The following is a 12,996-nucleotide window of genomic DNA, read 5'->3' as shown; positions in this document are numbered from 1 at the left end:
AAGATGGAGAATTTGGGGGGTGGACACCTTTTCCTCCTTCTTCTCCATGTCATCCATGTTGGGTGACACGTTGGCCTCTTGGATTGGTTGGGGTCAAGGCTGGACCATTTAATAAAATTGTATTGTATTGGTAAAATTTGTAAACATGTAATACGTAGTACTAACTATATAAGATAAGCCCTGCCTTGACCAGGCAGATTCCACCATGGATGCCAGGCTGAGCAGACCGCTGCTGGCCAGGCAAAGTGTCCCAGAGATAAGAAACAATAAACTGTCCTTGGAAAAAGAGAAAACTGTCTCTGGCAGTCTCTCTTCGGCGGCTTTGGGGAAAACCAGGTTTTGAACCACCTTCGTGTCCCTCTGGGGTGATCTCGGGGCAGAGGAGGAACCCCAGACTGGGACACCTGGCGTCCCTGGCTGAGCATTGACATCTGGCATCCCCCCTGGCTGGGCAGTGACATCTGACGTCTCTGGATGCACCACAGCCCACAAAGGTGGGTGCGGACCCCCAGAAGGGCAAGCTCAAGAAGACGCACAGAGATGGAGGAGACCCCCCCCAGGCAGAGACATTTGGCACGGACCCTGGTGGATCCTTGTAGCCTGCAAAGGCAGGTACAGACCCCCAAAAGACAGAACTTCAGAAGAGGCACGCTGTTGAAAAGGACTTTGGAGGAGATTTATGGCCCTCTGCCAAGAAAAGCCGAGTTCCAGACGCGAGTCGGAGAGGAGGTGTCCCGGGAAGCCTCACTCCTGTGCACTGCTGGTCGGTTTCAGGAACCTCCGAATCGATTTTGGACAAATTGCTTTTGGGTAAGATGGTTGAGAATCAGACGCATCATAGGATTCCCACCTAGCCATGAGCAGGGGGTGGGAGGTTTACGGCTGCCTTGCTATCAGCAGGCGGAGAAAGCAATTAAAGTTCCTCAGAGACTGGGGAAGGATTCTCACCTAGCTATGAGCTGGGGGAGGGAAGTTTATGACTGCCTTGCCAACAGCAGGTGGTTCAGCAAGGGCCTTGCCATCAGCAAGGCCAGGGGAAAAATTAAGTTAGAAATATTTCCAAGTGAGTTGCAGGACATACATTTTTGCTATTTCACCCCTTCAGAAACCCTGACCCCAGAAGGCGGGAGGGCACTGCAGGCGACTCCCCGGGCCGTGGGGGACAGAGGGGAGGGGGACGGGACCACGAAAAAATGCGGGCTCGGTGCCGCAGGGATGTCCAGGGAGGGGCAACCTGCGGGGACCGGGACGCAGAAGGACAGGACCATGCGGGCGGCTCTCAGCCCAAAGGGGGAAGGGAGCGGCAGCCTTCACACTGACCGGGACAAAAACAGGAAAAAAGCGCGGATTCGGTGCATTTAGCTGCAGGGATTTCCAGGGAGGGGCAACCTGCGGCAATGGCCGGGACGCAGGAAAGCGAGAATTGTGAAAAGACACAGACAGACCTGTCTCCAGCTGTCAGAAATGCTGGGGGAGGAGATGAATGCCCTGTTTCAGGGAAACCTGAGTTGTCCACATTAGAACTGGCAGATTCTAATGGGGAGAGAAATTTATGCTTTTTAAGTCAAAGGTGAAAAAATTAACAACTTTGAAGCAATTGCAGGCAGCTGCCCGGACAGAGCCGGACAGAGCAAACCCAGGCACAGCAGCATGAGGTCACACCCCAGGCTCACCGAGAGAGGGGGAGGAGGCACAGCCACCCTGCTCCAGAGGCTCCAGCAGCACCCCCGCTGCTCCCCCTGTGCCTGCACAGACCCAGTGCTGCAGACGGGAGGGGAATGGGGCATGGAGAGATGCCAAGAGCTGCTTTTTATCTATACTGTGGAGAACAAACAAAACAAGGGAACAGGACAAGAGAGTCAGTTTTATTTTCAGTTCTTGTATGTTAAACTAAAGGTGTTTGTTTTTGCATTTTTGTTAAAAAAATAGCTGAAACTTTAAGAATGGTAAAGGTATTTTAATAGTATTAGGTATTTTAATAATTGAAGGTATAATAAGGTATTTTGTATTTTCTTTGAATATATATCACCTATATTTAGTGATTTGTTATTGGTCAGATATGAGTGGACATTTATTTAAATGTCAACATTGAGTTTTAATTTTCCTATAGTTAATGGTTTTAGAGAAGCCAGTTTATAAGTATTTGCAATATTGTCAATATAAATCAATAGATTTTGAGTTGGATTTTAAAATTTAAATTTAGTTTCTGTATTTAATTTTAAAAACACTGTAATAAGATTTTATGAATTCTATATTACAGAATGATTTTGTTTTCTGTTTCATTGTTTAATTTGAAATCTTTCAATACTTTAAGTAAGTTTTGGAAAGCCTCCAGATATGTCCTTGAATCAAATGTATGAAAATAATCAGCTAAGTTGTGAACTTAATGTTTCTTTATTTTCCTTTTAATAATTCTCTCTTTTATTTTGGCAGGTCTTTTGTGACCTGACACTTTGATATCTTATGGTTTTGAATATTTTGCAGAATTCCAGAAAATTATTTGAGCTCTATTCTCAGAAAAAAAATTTTAATGTTATGGTTTTCCTGAGTTGTTATCATAGAAGCACTGCAGTGTCTTGCCATGTTCAAAGTATCTTACCCTAAAGATGAATTTTAGAGGAAATGAGTTGCTAGAGGAGTTTGATTTCTTTTTGAAATGTTTAATTGTAACTTTGTTGTTAAGAGTTGTGTTTTTTTCTTTAATAAGAAGATGTCAGGGAGTTCTCTTCCAATTAGAGTTTAGGCTCTGGCCAAGCCTTGATTCTGACTGAAAGAGAAATTGTGTAAACCCAGGACTATAAAAGCGACTTTCTCAGAGGAGACCTCCGAGATCTCCCCAGACAGCAACAGACATCTATTGGCTGGCTCCATGAGGATTCATCTGCCCGTCTTGGTAGCTATAATCCCGACCCCCCTTTGTCTCTCTCTCTCTCTCTCTCTCTCTCTGTCCCACTATCGCATTTTGGTTGGCACTAAATAAAGTGCATTTCTGTAGAAGTAAACTGGTTTTGTCCCCTGCTGTGTCTTTTGCGCTCTAAGATCCATAAAAGAACCAGTTGCGACTCGCTCTTGAATTGGGCGGACCGTGACAATAGGGAATGCCTGGGAGTAACTGGGCTCATCCTGGGAGTGCCTGTTTCACAGCCCGAGGTGTCTCCTTAGACCTGAGATCACCTCAGGAGGACATAAAGGTGGTCTGCAACCTAGCTCTTTCTGATGCCCGCTGATGAGAGATTGCAGGAGGCTGTTCTTAGAGGTTTTCATGGTTGTTCATAGTTTCTTATCTCAGGAATGCTTTGTCCAGTGAACAGCAGTCTGCTTGCCAGACTTCCAGGGCAGAATCTGCCTGGCTGAGGCAGGACTTTTTATACTATAAATTACATACTAGGTATTTACAATGAACTCCCACCTCAATCTTACAACATGACCCAGCTTTGTTCCCATCCAATCAAAGGATGCCAAGGTGGCACGCCAACAAGGATAGCATGGAGAACAAAGAGGAAGAAGCATACCATACCCCAAGTCCTCCATCTTGACCGTGAGCCCCTTAATATAAACATTATAGAAATCTACCTATTCTACATTCTAACAGTCTAAATTACACTAAATTATTTATTTTTGCACTTGGTATTTCTTCTCTCAATGGTGGTAAATTGTTCATAGGAGCTAAATCCAGCCCCTGAGACACTCGGGTGTCATTCAGTGGCCTTTGGAAACCCTGCCAGGGGGGTCTTAAATCTCCCATGGAAGCCAGAGGAATAGTCTGGGCTCCCACACCGAGGAAACTGGAAGCACACGCGGGGAGCAACTGGGCTCATGCTGGGAGCACCCACTGGCAGCACCGGGAGCCCCAAACCCCTTTCCCGGCCGTGCTGCCCCTCCGGCCCCAGCACCCCTCGTCGGGGTCCCGGCAATGCCAGGGGTCCCTCCCTGTCAGGCTTCCCACTTTGGGGTTCTGGGGCTCTCCTGTCTCTGCTCTCCCACTCAGGGAAGCCGCGCCTCTCCCGGGGCTCCCCAAAATCTCTGTCCCCCCGCCAATCCCGCCGCTCCCACGCGCTCCCCACATGGCCCCGGCAGAGCCCGCAGGGCCCGGCCCGAGAAGCCCAACCCCCACCGCGGGGGGACCTGCATCCCCTGCCCTTCGTCGGGGCTCTGTCGCCACCGCCACCAGGACCCCCAAAAACACCTCCTGGGGACCCCCCAATGTCCCCCTGAGGGCCATCTGCGCCTCTGCAGCCCGGCAAGATCCAAACATCCACCCCAAAAATCCCCAAACCCAGGGACCCCACAGGAATATTTGGGGCGAGCTCCCCCTCCCCAGCCAACTGCGGGATGGGGGGCGATGGTCCCGGGGGGGGCTGTGAGTTGAGGCAGCTCCGTGCTCACGCTCAAATTGCTCCTTGTCTCCTCCTGCTCTTGCTGCCGCTGCACCTCTTCCTCCCTCCCTTCTCCTCCTTCCCTGTTCCGAACCCTGAACTGGGAGGGGATGGGTGTAGGGAAGGGCAAGAACTGTGAGGGAAAATGGGCGGGACTAAAGGGCCTCTTAGTCCAAAGATGGCCTGGTTAGGACTAAAATCACCCAAAAGCCCCTCAAATACAGCCTAAATCCACCAGGTTTGGCGTAAAATCAGCCAAAGGGACATCAACTCCATACAAATGGAGTCCAAAATCATCCAAATTGGCATAACATTGTCCAAAAGGGGTGTAAAATCAAGCCAAAATCTGCCCAGTTAGGTAGGAAATCACCCAAATGGGCCTAAAAATCTTTGGGACCAAGACTGAGACCAACACCAGAACTGGAACCAGCACGAGGAATGACACGGAAATCAGGATGGAGACGGAGACTGTGGGGAAGGAATCCCCAAATGCAATTTATTCCCTACAAGGTGTCTATCCAGCAGCTGCTGCTGTTGATGTGTGCCTGCCCAGTTGACTATAATTGATGTTTGTTTGGCTCTTTATTGTTAATGTTTTATGCCTTTGCAAATTGTTAATGCTCCCAGCTGTTTGTCCTTTCCCCTGTCTCAGAATCTACTCTTGGATCCACGCCCACCTCCACTGCCCCCTCCAAAATGGCGTGACAGCAAGTGCTCATGGGATAGCATTCAGTGCTAAAAACCCCTAAAAACAACGAGCCACTATAACATCTGAATCTAAAAAATGGCACTCCCAGGTTGAGAAAGCAGTGAAGAAGATGAAATCACCCACCTGATCTTTTTCCCCTTGTTGCCATCGCGTGAACAGCACTCGGCCAGCATGACACCAAATGTCTGCCCAGGGACTCTCCCAAGGATGGGAGCCCCGGCTCTGCTGCACAACAAAGCTAAACTCATCCTTCTCCTCCTCTGCATTGTCCATGGAAGCAGCAGCGCTGTGTGCGACCCCTTGGGCCCCACCCTTAGCTGATTTTCAATCAAGGCCTTGAAAAAGGAGCTGGTCTCCTGGCCCACTCATTACAGAGACCAAGACTGGGAATAGAACTGACACCAGAACTGAGACCAGCACTGCACCAGCATTGGAACTGAGACTGGGACACAGATTGAGACTGAAACCAGCCCTAAAATTTGCACTGGGACCAAGATTGAGACCAGCACTGACACTGGGACGGGCACCAGGAGAGATCCAGGGCTGCTCTGGGACTGGGACTGGCACCAGAACTTTGGAACTGAGACTGAGAGTGGCACCGGAACCAGCACAAAGACTGGCACCGGTACAAAAACCCAAACTGGTACTGCTCCTACACCAGAATCAGGACTGGATGCACTCTGGGACAAACACCAGCACCAGTACCAGTGCTGCAACTGGGACAGCTCTAAACCGATACCAAGACCGTCATTGAGTCCAAGACTGAAAACAGAACCAGCACTGGGACCGAGACTGGCACCGCTGTTGGACCCAGACTGAGACCAGCACTGTGGAAGCTGAGACAGAGTGCTGTGGATTTAATTGGCATTTGCAGTTTGATAACCAGGAGGCCTTGGCAAGAACAAACAGAGCTTTGATGATTACAAGAAGACTGGATCAAGACTGGTGACAGGAAAGAAGATTTAACTAACTAAGGAGAAATGTAATGTTTGTCTGGGTGATGTTTAACCAAATAAATGTATTAAATAATTACTGCCTTCCTAAAAATGGTGCATAAGCAAATGTAGCTCACAATAAATTTGAATTCTGATCACAAGTCAGTAGTCCCTGTCACTGAATCATTGAAAAAATCCCCTGGGACCAGCACCAAGAAAAGGGGATCGATACCAAGACTGGGACCAGAACCAACAGCGGAACTGAGAGTGGCACCTCTTCAAGACAGGCACTGAGACTCGGACTGAAACTGAAACTGTCCCCAGAACTGGCACTGGGACCAAGACTGAGACCATGACAGACACTGGAACTGGCACTGCAAACACTCCAGGACTGCTCTGGGACTGGGACCAGCACCGGTACAGGGAGACCTCTGGAATTAAGACTGAGAGTGGAACCGGCAGCAGAACTGAGACTGGCACGCTCCAGGACTGGGCCTGAGGCTGAGATTAGCACTGGGAGCACACTGGTATCAACACTGGCACTGGCACCACCACTGGGACTGAAACCATTCCAAAACCAAGACTGAGACTGAAACTAGAAACAGCACTGGCACCGAGACTGGCACCAGTATATGACTAAGACTGAGACCAAGGCCAGGGAGGCTATGGGATTGAGATTCAGACCAGGACAGGAATCAGAACCAGGACCGCTCCAAGACTGCTCCAAATGGAGACTGAGACAGGGATCAGGACGGAGACCGACACCGGGAGCACTTCGGTACCTCTGCATTCACTGTGGTGAGTTTTGGCTGTGCCCCCACACGGGACTGGGCAGGACTGGGAGGGACCCCTGGGTAGGGTGGGACCACTTCGGTTTGCATTGTTCTGGTGCAGCCATCCTGGTCCATATGGTCCCAGTTTGTACAATCCCAGTCCTTGTGACCCCAGTTTGTTCAATCCCAGTCCATGTGATCCCAGTTTATACAATTCCAGTCTGCATGGCCCTGATCCATCTGGTCCCAGTTTGTGCAGTTCCAGCCTGAGGGATCCCAGTCCACGTGATCCCAGCCCCCATGATCCCAGTCCGCATGGTCCTGCATGGCTCACACTGCCAGGGTCTGCAATTCCAGTTCCAAGCCCAGGAAAAGATGTTCCTGCCCTTAAAGGCAAAGCTCTTCAGAAGGGGCCAAAAGCCAAGTGCAGCAAGATATTACAGGGACATTTCACTGCCAGCCTTCAGAATGTCACCCATGGCTGTTGCAGCTCCTGCACTGGGAATTGAATCAGGGCAGGGTCTTTGGTGGGAGCTGCCCTGGGTCAGGGGAGACCCTGAGAGAGAAACAGAGCAGGCAGAGAGGCAGGAGAGAAAGGAGGACATAAACACAATCAGCTGAGAATGTGCCACTGAAAAAAAGAACTGGAAGTGACTGAAAGAATTTGACAGAAATCATGAATTGTTGAAGTTTTATTTGCTATCAAATACATCCTCCCCAGCCAGCCCCACACAATCCCAATCCCACCAGTCCAAATTTGGATCCCACTTCACCCAGTCTCCTTCCAACCCCTTCTCACCCTGGTGGCTCTGGAATCCAGTAAGGTTCATGTGGCATTGAGTTGTTTTTAGGAGACAACAAAGCACTTTGAAGTTGGATTGATCCTTTTGAGTCAAAATTGAGGTGTTTTTACATGGATTTGGTAGGTTTTGATGTGACAGATCAATTCCTCTTGGCTTTTGGAGCACAAAGAGGTGGAGAAGAGAGAAAAATGAAGGCCAAAACAAAAGGATAACCAGGCAAGTGTCTTCCCAACACAGATCCCAGGGAATGTGGGTTACCAGGGCTGTGCACAATGTGGGTCCTGCTGTGGGGGATGGAGTTGGAGCAGCACACGAAACTCTTCCTGCACTTGGCGCACTCTCAGGGCTTCCCTTAACGGTGACTCTGTTGGTGTCTGGTCAAGCCTGAGGTTTGGGAGAAGCTCTTCCCACACTCATCACACATGTAGGGCCTCTCCCCAGTGTGGATGCACCGGTGGCGGATGAGGTTGGAGTTTTTCCTGAAGCCCTTCCCGCACTCAGGACACTCATAGGGCCTCTCCTCCGTGTGTGTCTGGTAGTGCTCGAGGAGCCTGGAACTGGTGGGAAACCCCTTCCCACACTTAGAACACTCGTAGGGCCTCTCCCCTGTGTGAATACTTTGGTGATGGATTAGGCTGGAACGGTGCCTGAAGCCCTTCCCACAGTCCACACACTTGTATGGCCTCTCCCCAGTGTGGGTTCTCTGGTGGCGGATCAGGTTGGAGCTCTGTCTGAAGCTCATCCCACACTTCTCACACTCATGAGACTTTTCCCCGGTATGGATGCGCTGGTGGTTGGTGAGGGTGTAATTTTCCCTGAAACCCTTCCTGCAGTCAGGGCAGCGGAAGGGCCTGTGTGCGTGCACTGGTGCTTGAGGAGATGGCTGCTGGTCTGAAACCTCTTCCCACACTCCCCACACACGTAAGGCCTCTCCCCAGTGTGGATCCTCTGGTGGCGGACCAGGCTGGACCTCCATCTCAAGCTCATCCCACACTCCGAGCACTTGTGGGGCTTCTCCCCATCACGAAGCTGCCCATGGACCACCAGGTCCGATCTCTGGCTCCATCTCCGGTCGCCTGCCTGGCCTAGGCTGGGTCTTTCCCCCTCACATCCCCGTGGTCTGCGTTTGCAGCCCCTCCTGGTGCGGGATCTCCGTGGCTTTTCCTCCCCATTGGATTCCTGCGCCGTGGAGCCGCTGCATACGGCCTCTTCCACGAGGTTCTGCCATGGTGATTTGTCCTCCCTGGTCTCCGTGCTCAGCTCCTTGTCTGGGTGAGGAAGGACAAGGAGAGGATGGGATTTGCCTCCGTGCCAGAGGGAAGGGGAAAGAGATTCCCCCAACGTGTCCCCGGCAGGATGGCGTCAACAGCAGGGTGTTCTGCAGCCGGGGCCGTGCTGGGCTGAGAAATGGAGCAGGATAGAGGGGGAAAAGGGCACTGACTTCCACCTCACCTGCCTGGGGCTTCTGGGCCATCTTCCTCTTCCTTGCAGTCTCCTCCTCCTCCATCAGGCCAAGGCAATGGGAAATCCTGGTTTGCAGAAAAACAAGGGATGAGCGCGTTTTGTTGGGGGTACCTCCTGCCCAAGTGTCCATCTCTAGAAGTCCCCGAGTATCTGGGGTCCATCAAAACCTCCCAAACACCAACATTCAGCCCTGAAAATGCCTCCCAGGAGTTCCTGGGAATGGTCCCTCCCCTTTGGTGTTTGAGGGTTCTCCCTTTTCCCAGCTGCTGGGGGTGACGCTTGTATTGGGGATCCCCCATCTATTCGGTGCCTGCCCTCCTCAGGCTGCTGAGAGTCCCAGCAATCCGAAAAGCTCCCCCCTCTTCCCTCTTCCCCTTTAGGGATGCTGGGAGATTTTGGGGTCCCAGGGTCCCTTCTCCCCTTATTCTCTCTTTTGGTGTGCAGGGGGTCCAAGGAGTTCTCCCTGCCGCTCTCCAGGCTGTTGAGGGTCCCATGAATGGCGGCACTCCCCCCTCTCTGGGCTCCCCACTTTGGGGTCCTGGGGGACACGGGGCTCTGCTCCTCCAGGCTGCCTCTGCCGGCAGCCATCACCAGGACCCCCCAGTGTCCCCCCAAGGGGCATTTTCTTTTCAGCTTTGCAGTTCTTAATTCTCCAAACATCCCTTCAAAAAATCACAACTCTGGGACTCCCTGGGATATCTGGGCTGAGCTCCCCCTCCCCAGTCCCCTGGGGATCGATGGTCCCATGGATGGGGGACCTGTGAATTCAGGGAGGACTCAACCTCGTTCCTCTTTCTGTTCTTGATCCTCCTTTGTTTTTTCTCTTCCATCCCTCCTTCTCTTCCCTGACTCCCCATCCCTCCCCTACTTCCATCCCTTCTCGCTCTCCTCCTTCATCCCTCCTCTCCCATCCCTCCTCCTCCTCCCACAGCAGCAGCAACACCCTCAGTGCCCCGTTCCTGAAGCCCTCACAGCCCACCGGAGGAGCAGGGATGGAGGTGGGAAAGGTCGGGATGGGCAGCGCGGGGCTCTCGGCTGCTCCCACCTGCTGGGGCCAGGGGAAACCCAGCTCAGGGAAAAGGAGAGGGAAACTGGGAAAACTGGGGGACTGCAGATCCAAACTGGGGCTTGCTGGGAGCCCCGGGGGGTGACTTCCAGCCCTTGGGGATCCTCTCAGGAGATCTGGGAACACAGAGAGGGGTACAGGGTCCCAGAAGTGGCATCACTGGGAACTGTATGACTGGGACCATGCTGGCAGGGATTGGGATCATCTATGGAGTGACTGGGACTATGCTAGGGGCAACCGGGAGGAACAGAGAGCAACTGGAACAATGCTCAGAAATACTGGATCATACTGGCAGCAACTGGGACTGCACTGAGGGTGACTGGGAGAGGCTGTGAGCAACTGGGATCAGTCTGGAAGCAGCTGAGGACAACTACGAGGGACTGGGAACATGCTCATGGAAACTGGGATACACTGGTAGAGACTGAAACCACGGCAAGGGGAAATGGGAGCAACTGGAACCACACTGGGTGATAATGGGAGCAGCTGTGCCCATGTCACTGTCATACTGGGATCCTACTGGGAACTAGCTGGAATCATACTGGGAGTGACTGGAATAGTACTGGAAATATCTGAGAATGACTGGGATCATACTGCAATCAGACTAGGAATGATGGAGAAGGGCTGGTCACAACTGGAACCATACTGGGATTGACTGGGAGTCACTCTGGGCATGACTGGAAGAATACTGGGAGGATCTGGGAGTGACTGGGGTCATATTGGAGATGACTGAAACCATACTGGGGGTGACCACAGGTCCTACTGGGATCATCCTGGGAGCCATTGGAATTACAGTGAGTGGGAATGGAACCTGGCTGGGGGTTAATTGGAGCTACTGGGCCCATGATGGGAGGAAAATGTGGACACATTGGGATCAACTGGGATCAACTGGAACCATGCTGAGGGGACTGAGGCCAGAACAGGGAACATACTGGGAGTAACTAGGAATATAGGGACACTGACAGAAACTGGCTGGAGACAGCTGGAAGTAACTGGGAAAGACTGAGATCATTCTGAGTAAACAGGAACCTTACTGGGGCAACTGGGATATAATGAGAGTGTCTGTAACCATACTGGGGGGACTGGAACCAGGCTGGGGACGACTGGGAGATAGTGGGACAATGCTGAGACAGACTGGGGCTATTCTAGGGATCATCCTGGGAGGAACTGGGAACAACTGGAACGATGCTGGCAGCAACTGGGATCATCCTGGAATCACAGAGAGAGCATCTGGGTCCATGCTGGGTGAGACTGGGATCACACTGAGGGTGACTGGAATCATACTGGGATGGACTGGGAGTGGCTGTGAACAACTGGAATCATGCTGAAAGCAGCTGGGAAGAAGTGACAGTGACTGGCAGCATGCTGGAGGTGACAGGGATATACTGGGAGAGACAGGGAGTCACAGGGATTATACTGGAGGCTACTGGGGTCATGTTGGCATTGACAGGGGCAAACTGGGATCACACTGGAGGCCACTGCTATCATACTGGGAGTGATTGGGACTATATTGGGGGCAACTGGGAGAGAACACACTGGATGAAAATGGGAGGAACTGGGAGCAACTGGGAACGTGCAAGGGGGAAGTTACATCATACTAGGGAATGACTGGAAGTGACTGGGCACAGCTTTGGAGTTCTGCATTCTCCAAACATTCCCCTCTCCATCAAAAAAAAAAACAAAAACCCAAAACAATGCTGAGAGGCGCTGGGACTATTGCAGGGACAACTGGGATAAAACTGGGGGAAGTGAACCACGCTGAGGTAACTGAGAGTGCCTGGGAATGACTACGAGATTGTTCAGGGCAACTGGGATATACTGGGAGTGTCTGAGACCATAGGGGTGGTCACTGGGACGTAACTGGGAGAGACTGGGATCGTGCTGGGGGTAAAACTGGGACCATGCAGGTGTAACTGGGGGCAAGTGTGAGTGACTGAGGCCCTGCTGGCAGAGACTGGACTCATACTGGGATAGTACTGGGAGTGACTGAGACTGTGCTAGGGGCAGCTGGGAGAACTGGGAACATACTGGACCAAAGTGGTGTTGGAAAACGTATCCATTGAAAAATTTTTCTACAAGTTTGATGAAGGGGGTTTGTTTGCCTTTTCCCTAAGAAACTGTTAATTTTCTTTCCAGGGCATTGCTGCACCAGGTGGGGTCAGATGAACTCAACACATCAACACACTGGGAGCATCTGGAATGCTCAAGGGCCATCAGCGGCCACCAAGGAACATCCACCTCAGACTCTGCCTCTGGCACAGCTGCAGACATCTCCTTTGAAAAGACTGATAAAATCAGGGAATGAAGACCTTGAGATCAAAGAACACTGACCCAATTCCTTTCTAGGACTGTATAAAAGAATAAAAATTTACTAAAAACGGAGTGTCATGGAATGATTCTCTCTGCACACACAGGTTATGTGTGGATGATTTCTGTGCTACATCCTGGCCACAACATCCTGCTTAGATAATAAAGTAATGCCTTGACTTTCTAAATTCCATCTTTTTGGATGTAGTTTTTTAGTTTTTCTCTCAATTTTGGTTACCTTGGGAGCAACACAGACTGTGCTGGGGGCAAATTCCATTATAACAGGGAATGGCCAGGCTCATGCTGGGAGTGCCGAGGAAACTGGAAGCACACGCGGGGAGCAACTGGGCTCATGCTGGGAGCACCCACTGGCAGCACCGGGAGCCCAGAACCCCTTTCCCGGCCATGCTGCCCCTCCAGCCCCAGCACCCCTCGCCGGGGTCCCGGCAATGCCAGGGGTCCCCCCCGTCGGGCTCCCTGCTTTGGGGTTCTGGGGCTCTCCTGTCTCTGCTCTCCTGCTCAGGGAAGCCGTGCCTCTCCCGGGGCTCCCCAAAACCGCTGTCCCC

At 51.7% G+C, this 12,996-nt stretch overlaps 1 protein-coding gene across 2 annotated transcripts in view; it reads right to left on the bottom strand.

The window, feature by feature from the left end:
- Positions 1-7,473: 7,473 nt before the first annotated feature.
- The window catches only part of LOC306816926 (uncharacterized protein), a 172,076-nt gene continuing 166,553 nt past the window's right edge, over positions 7,474-12,996 (bottom strand). Inside the window, exons 1-3 of one of the 2 annotated variants that reach the window (XM_079333377.1) lie at positions 9,049-9,152; positions 8,495-8,864; positions 7,474-8,333 (exon numbers count right to left, since the gene is read on the bottom strand). In XM_079333377.1, coding sequence (XP_079189503.1) covers positions 7,949-8,333; positions 8,495-8,864; positions 9,049-9,103 — 810 coding nt within the window. In that variant the 5' untranslated portion in view covers positions 9,104-9,152 and the 3' untranslated portion in view covers positions 7,474-7,948. Of the gene's footprint in view, positions 8,334-8,494; positions 8,865-9,048; positions 9,153-12,996 lie in introns of those variants that run through there. The other variant, XM_079333378.1, reaches the window with a different exon arrangement.

Source organism: Erithacus rubecula, assembly GCF_903797595.1.
Source record: "Erithacus rubecula genome assembly, contig: scaffold_98_arrow_ctg1, whole genome shotgun sequence".
Lineage (NCBI taxonomy): Eukaryota > Metazoa > Chordata > Aves > Passeriformes > Muscicapidae > Erithacus > Erithacus rubecula.
The sequence above is the reverse complement of the archived record's forward strand: the minus strand, read 5'-3'. Positions and strand labels throughout refer to the sequence as shown.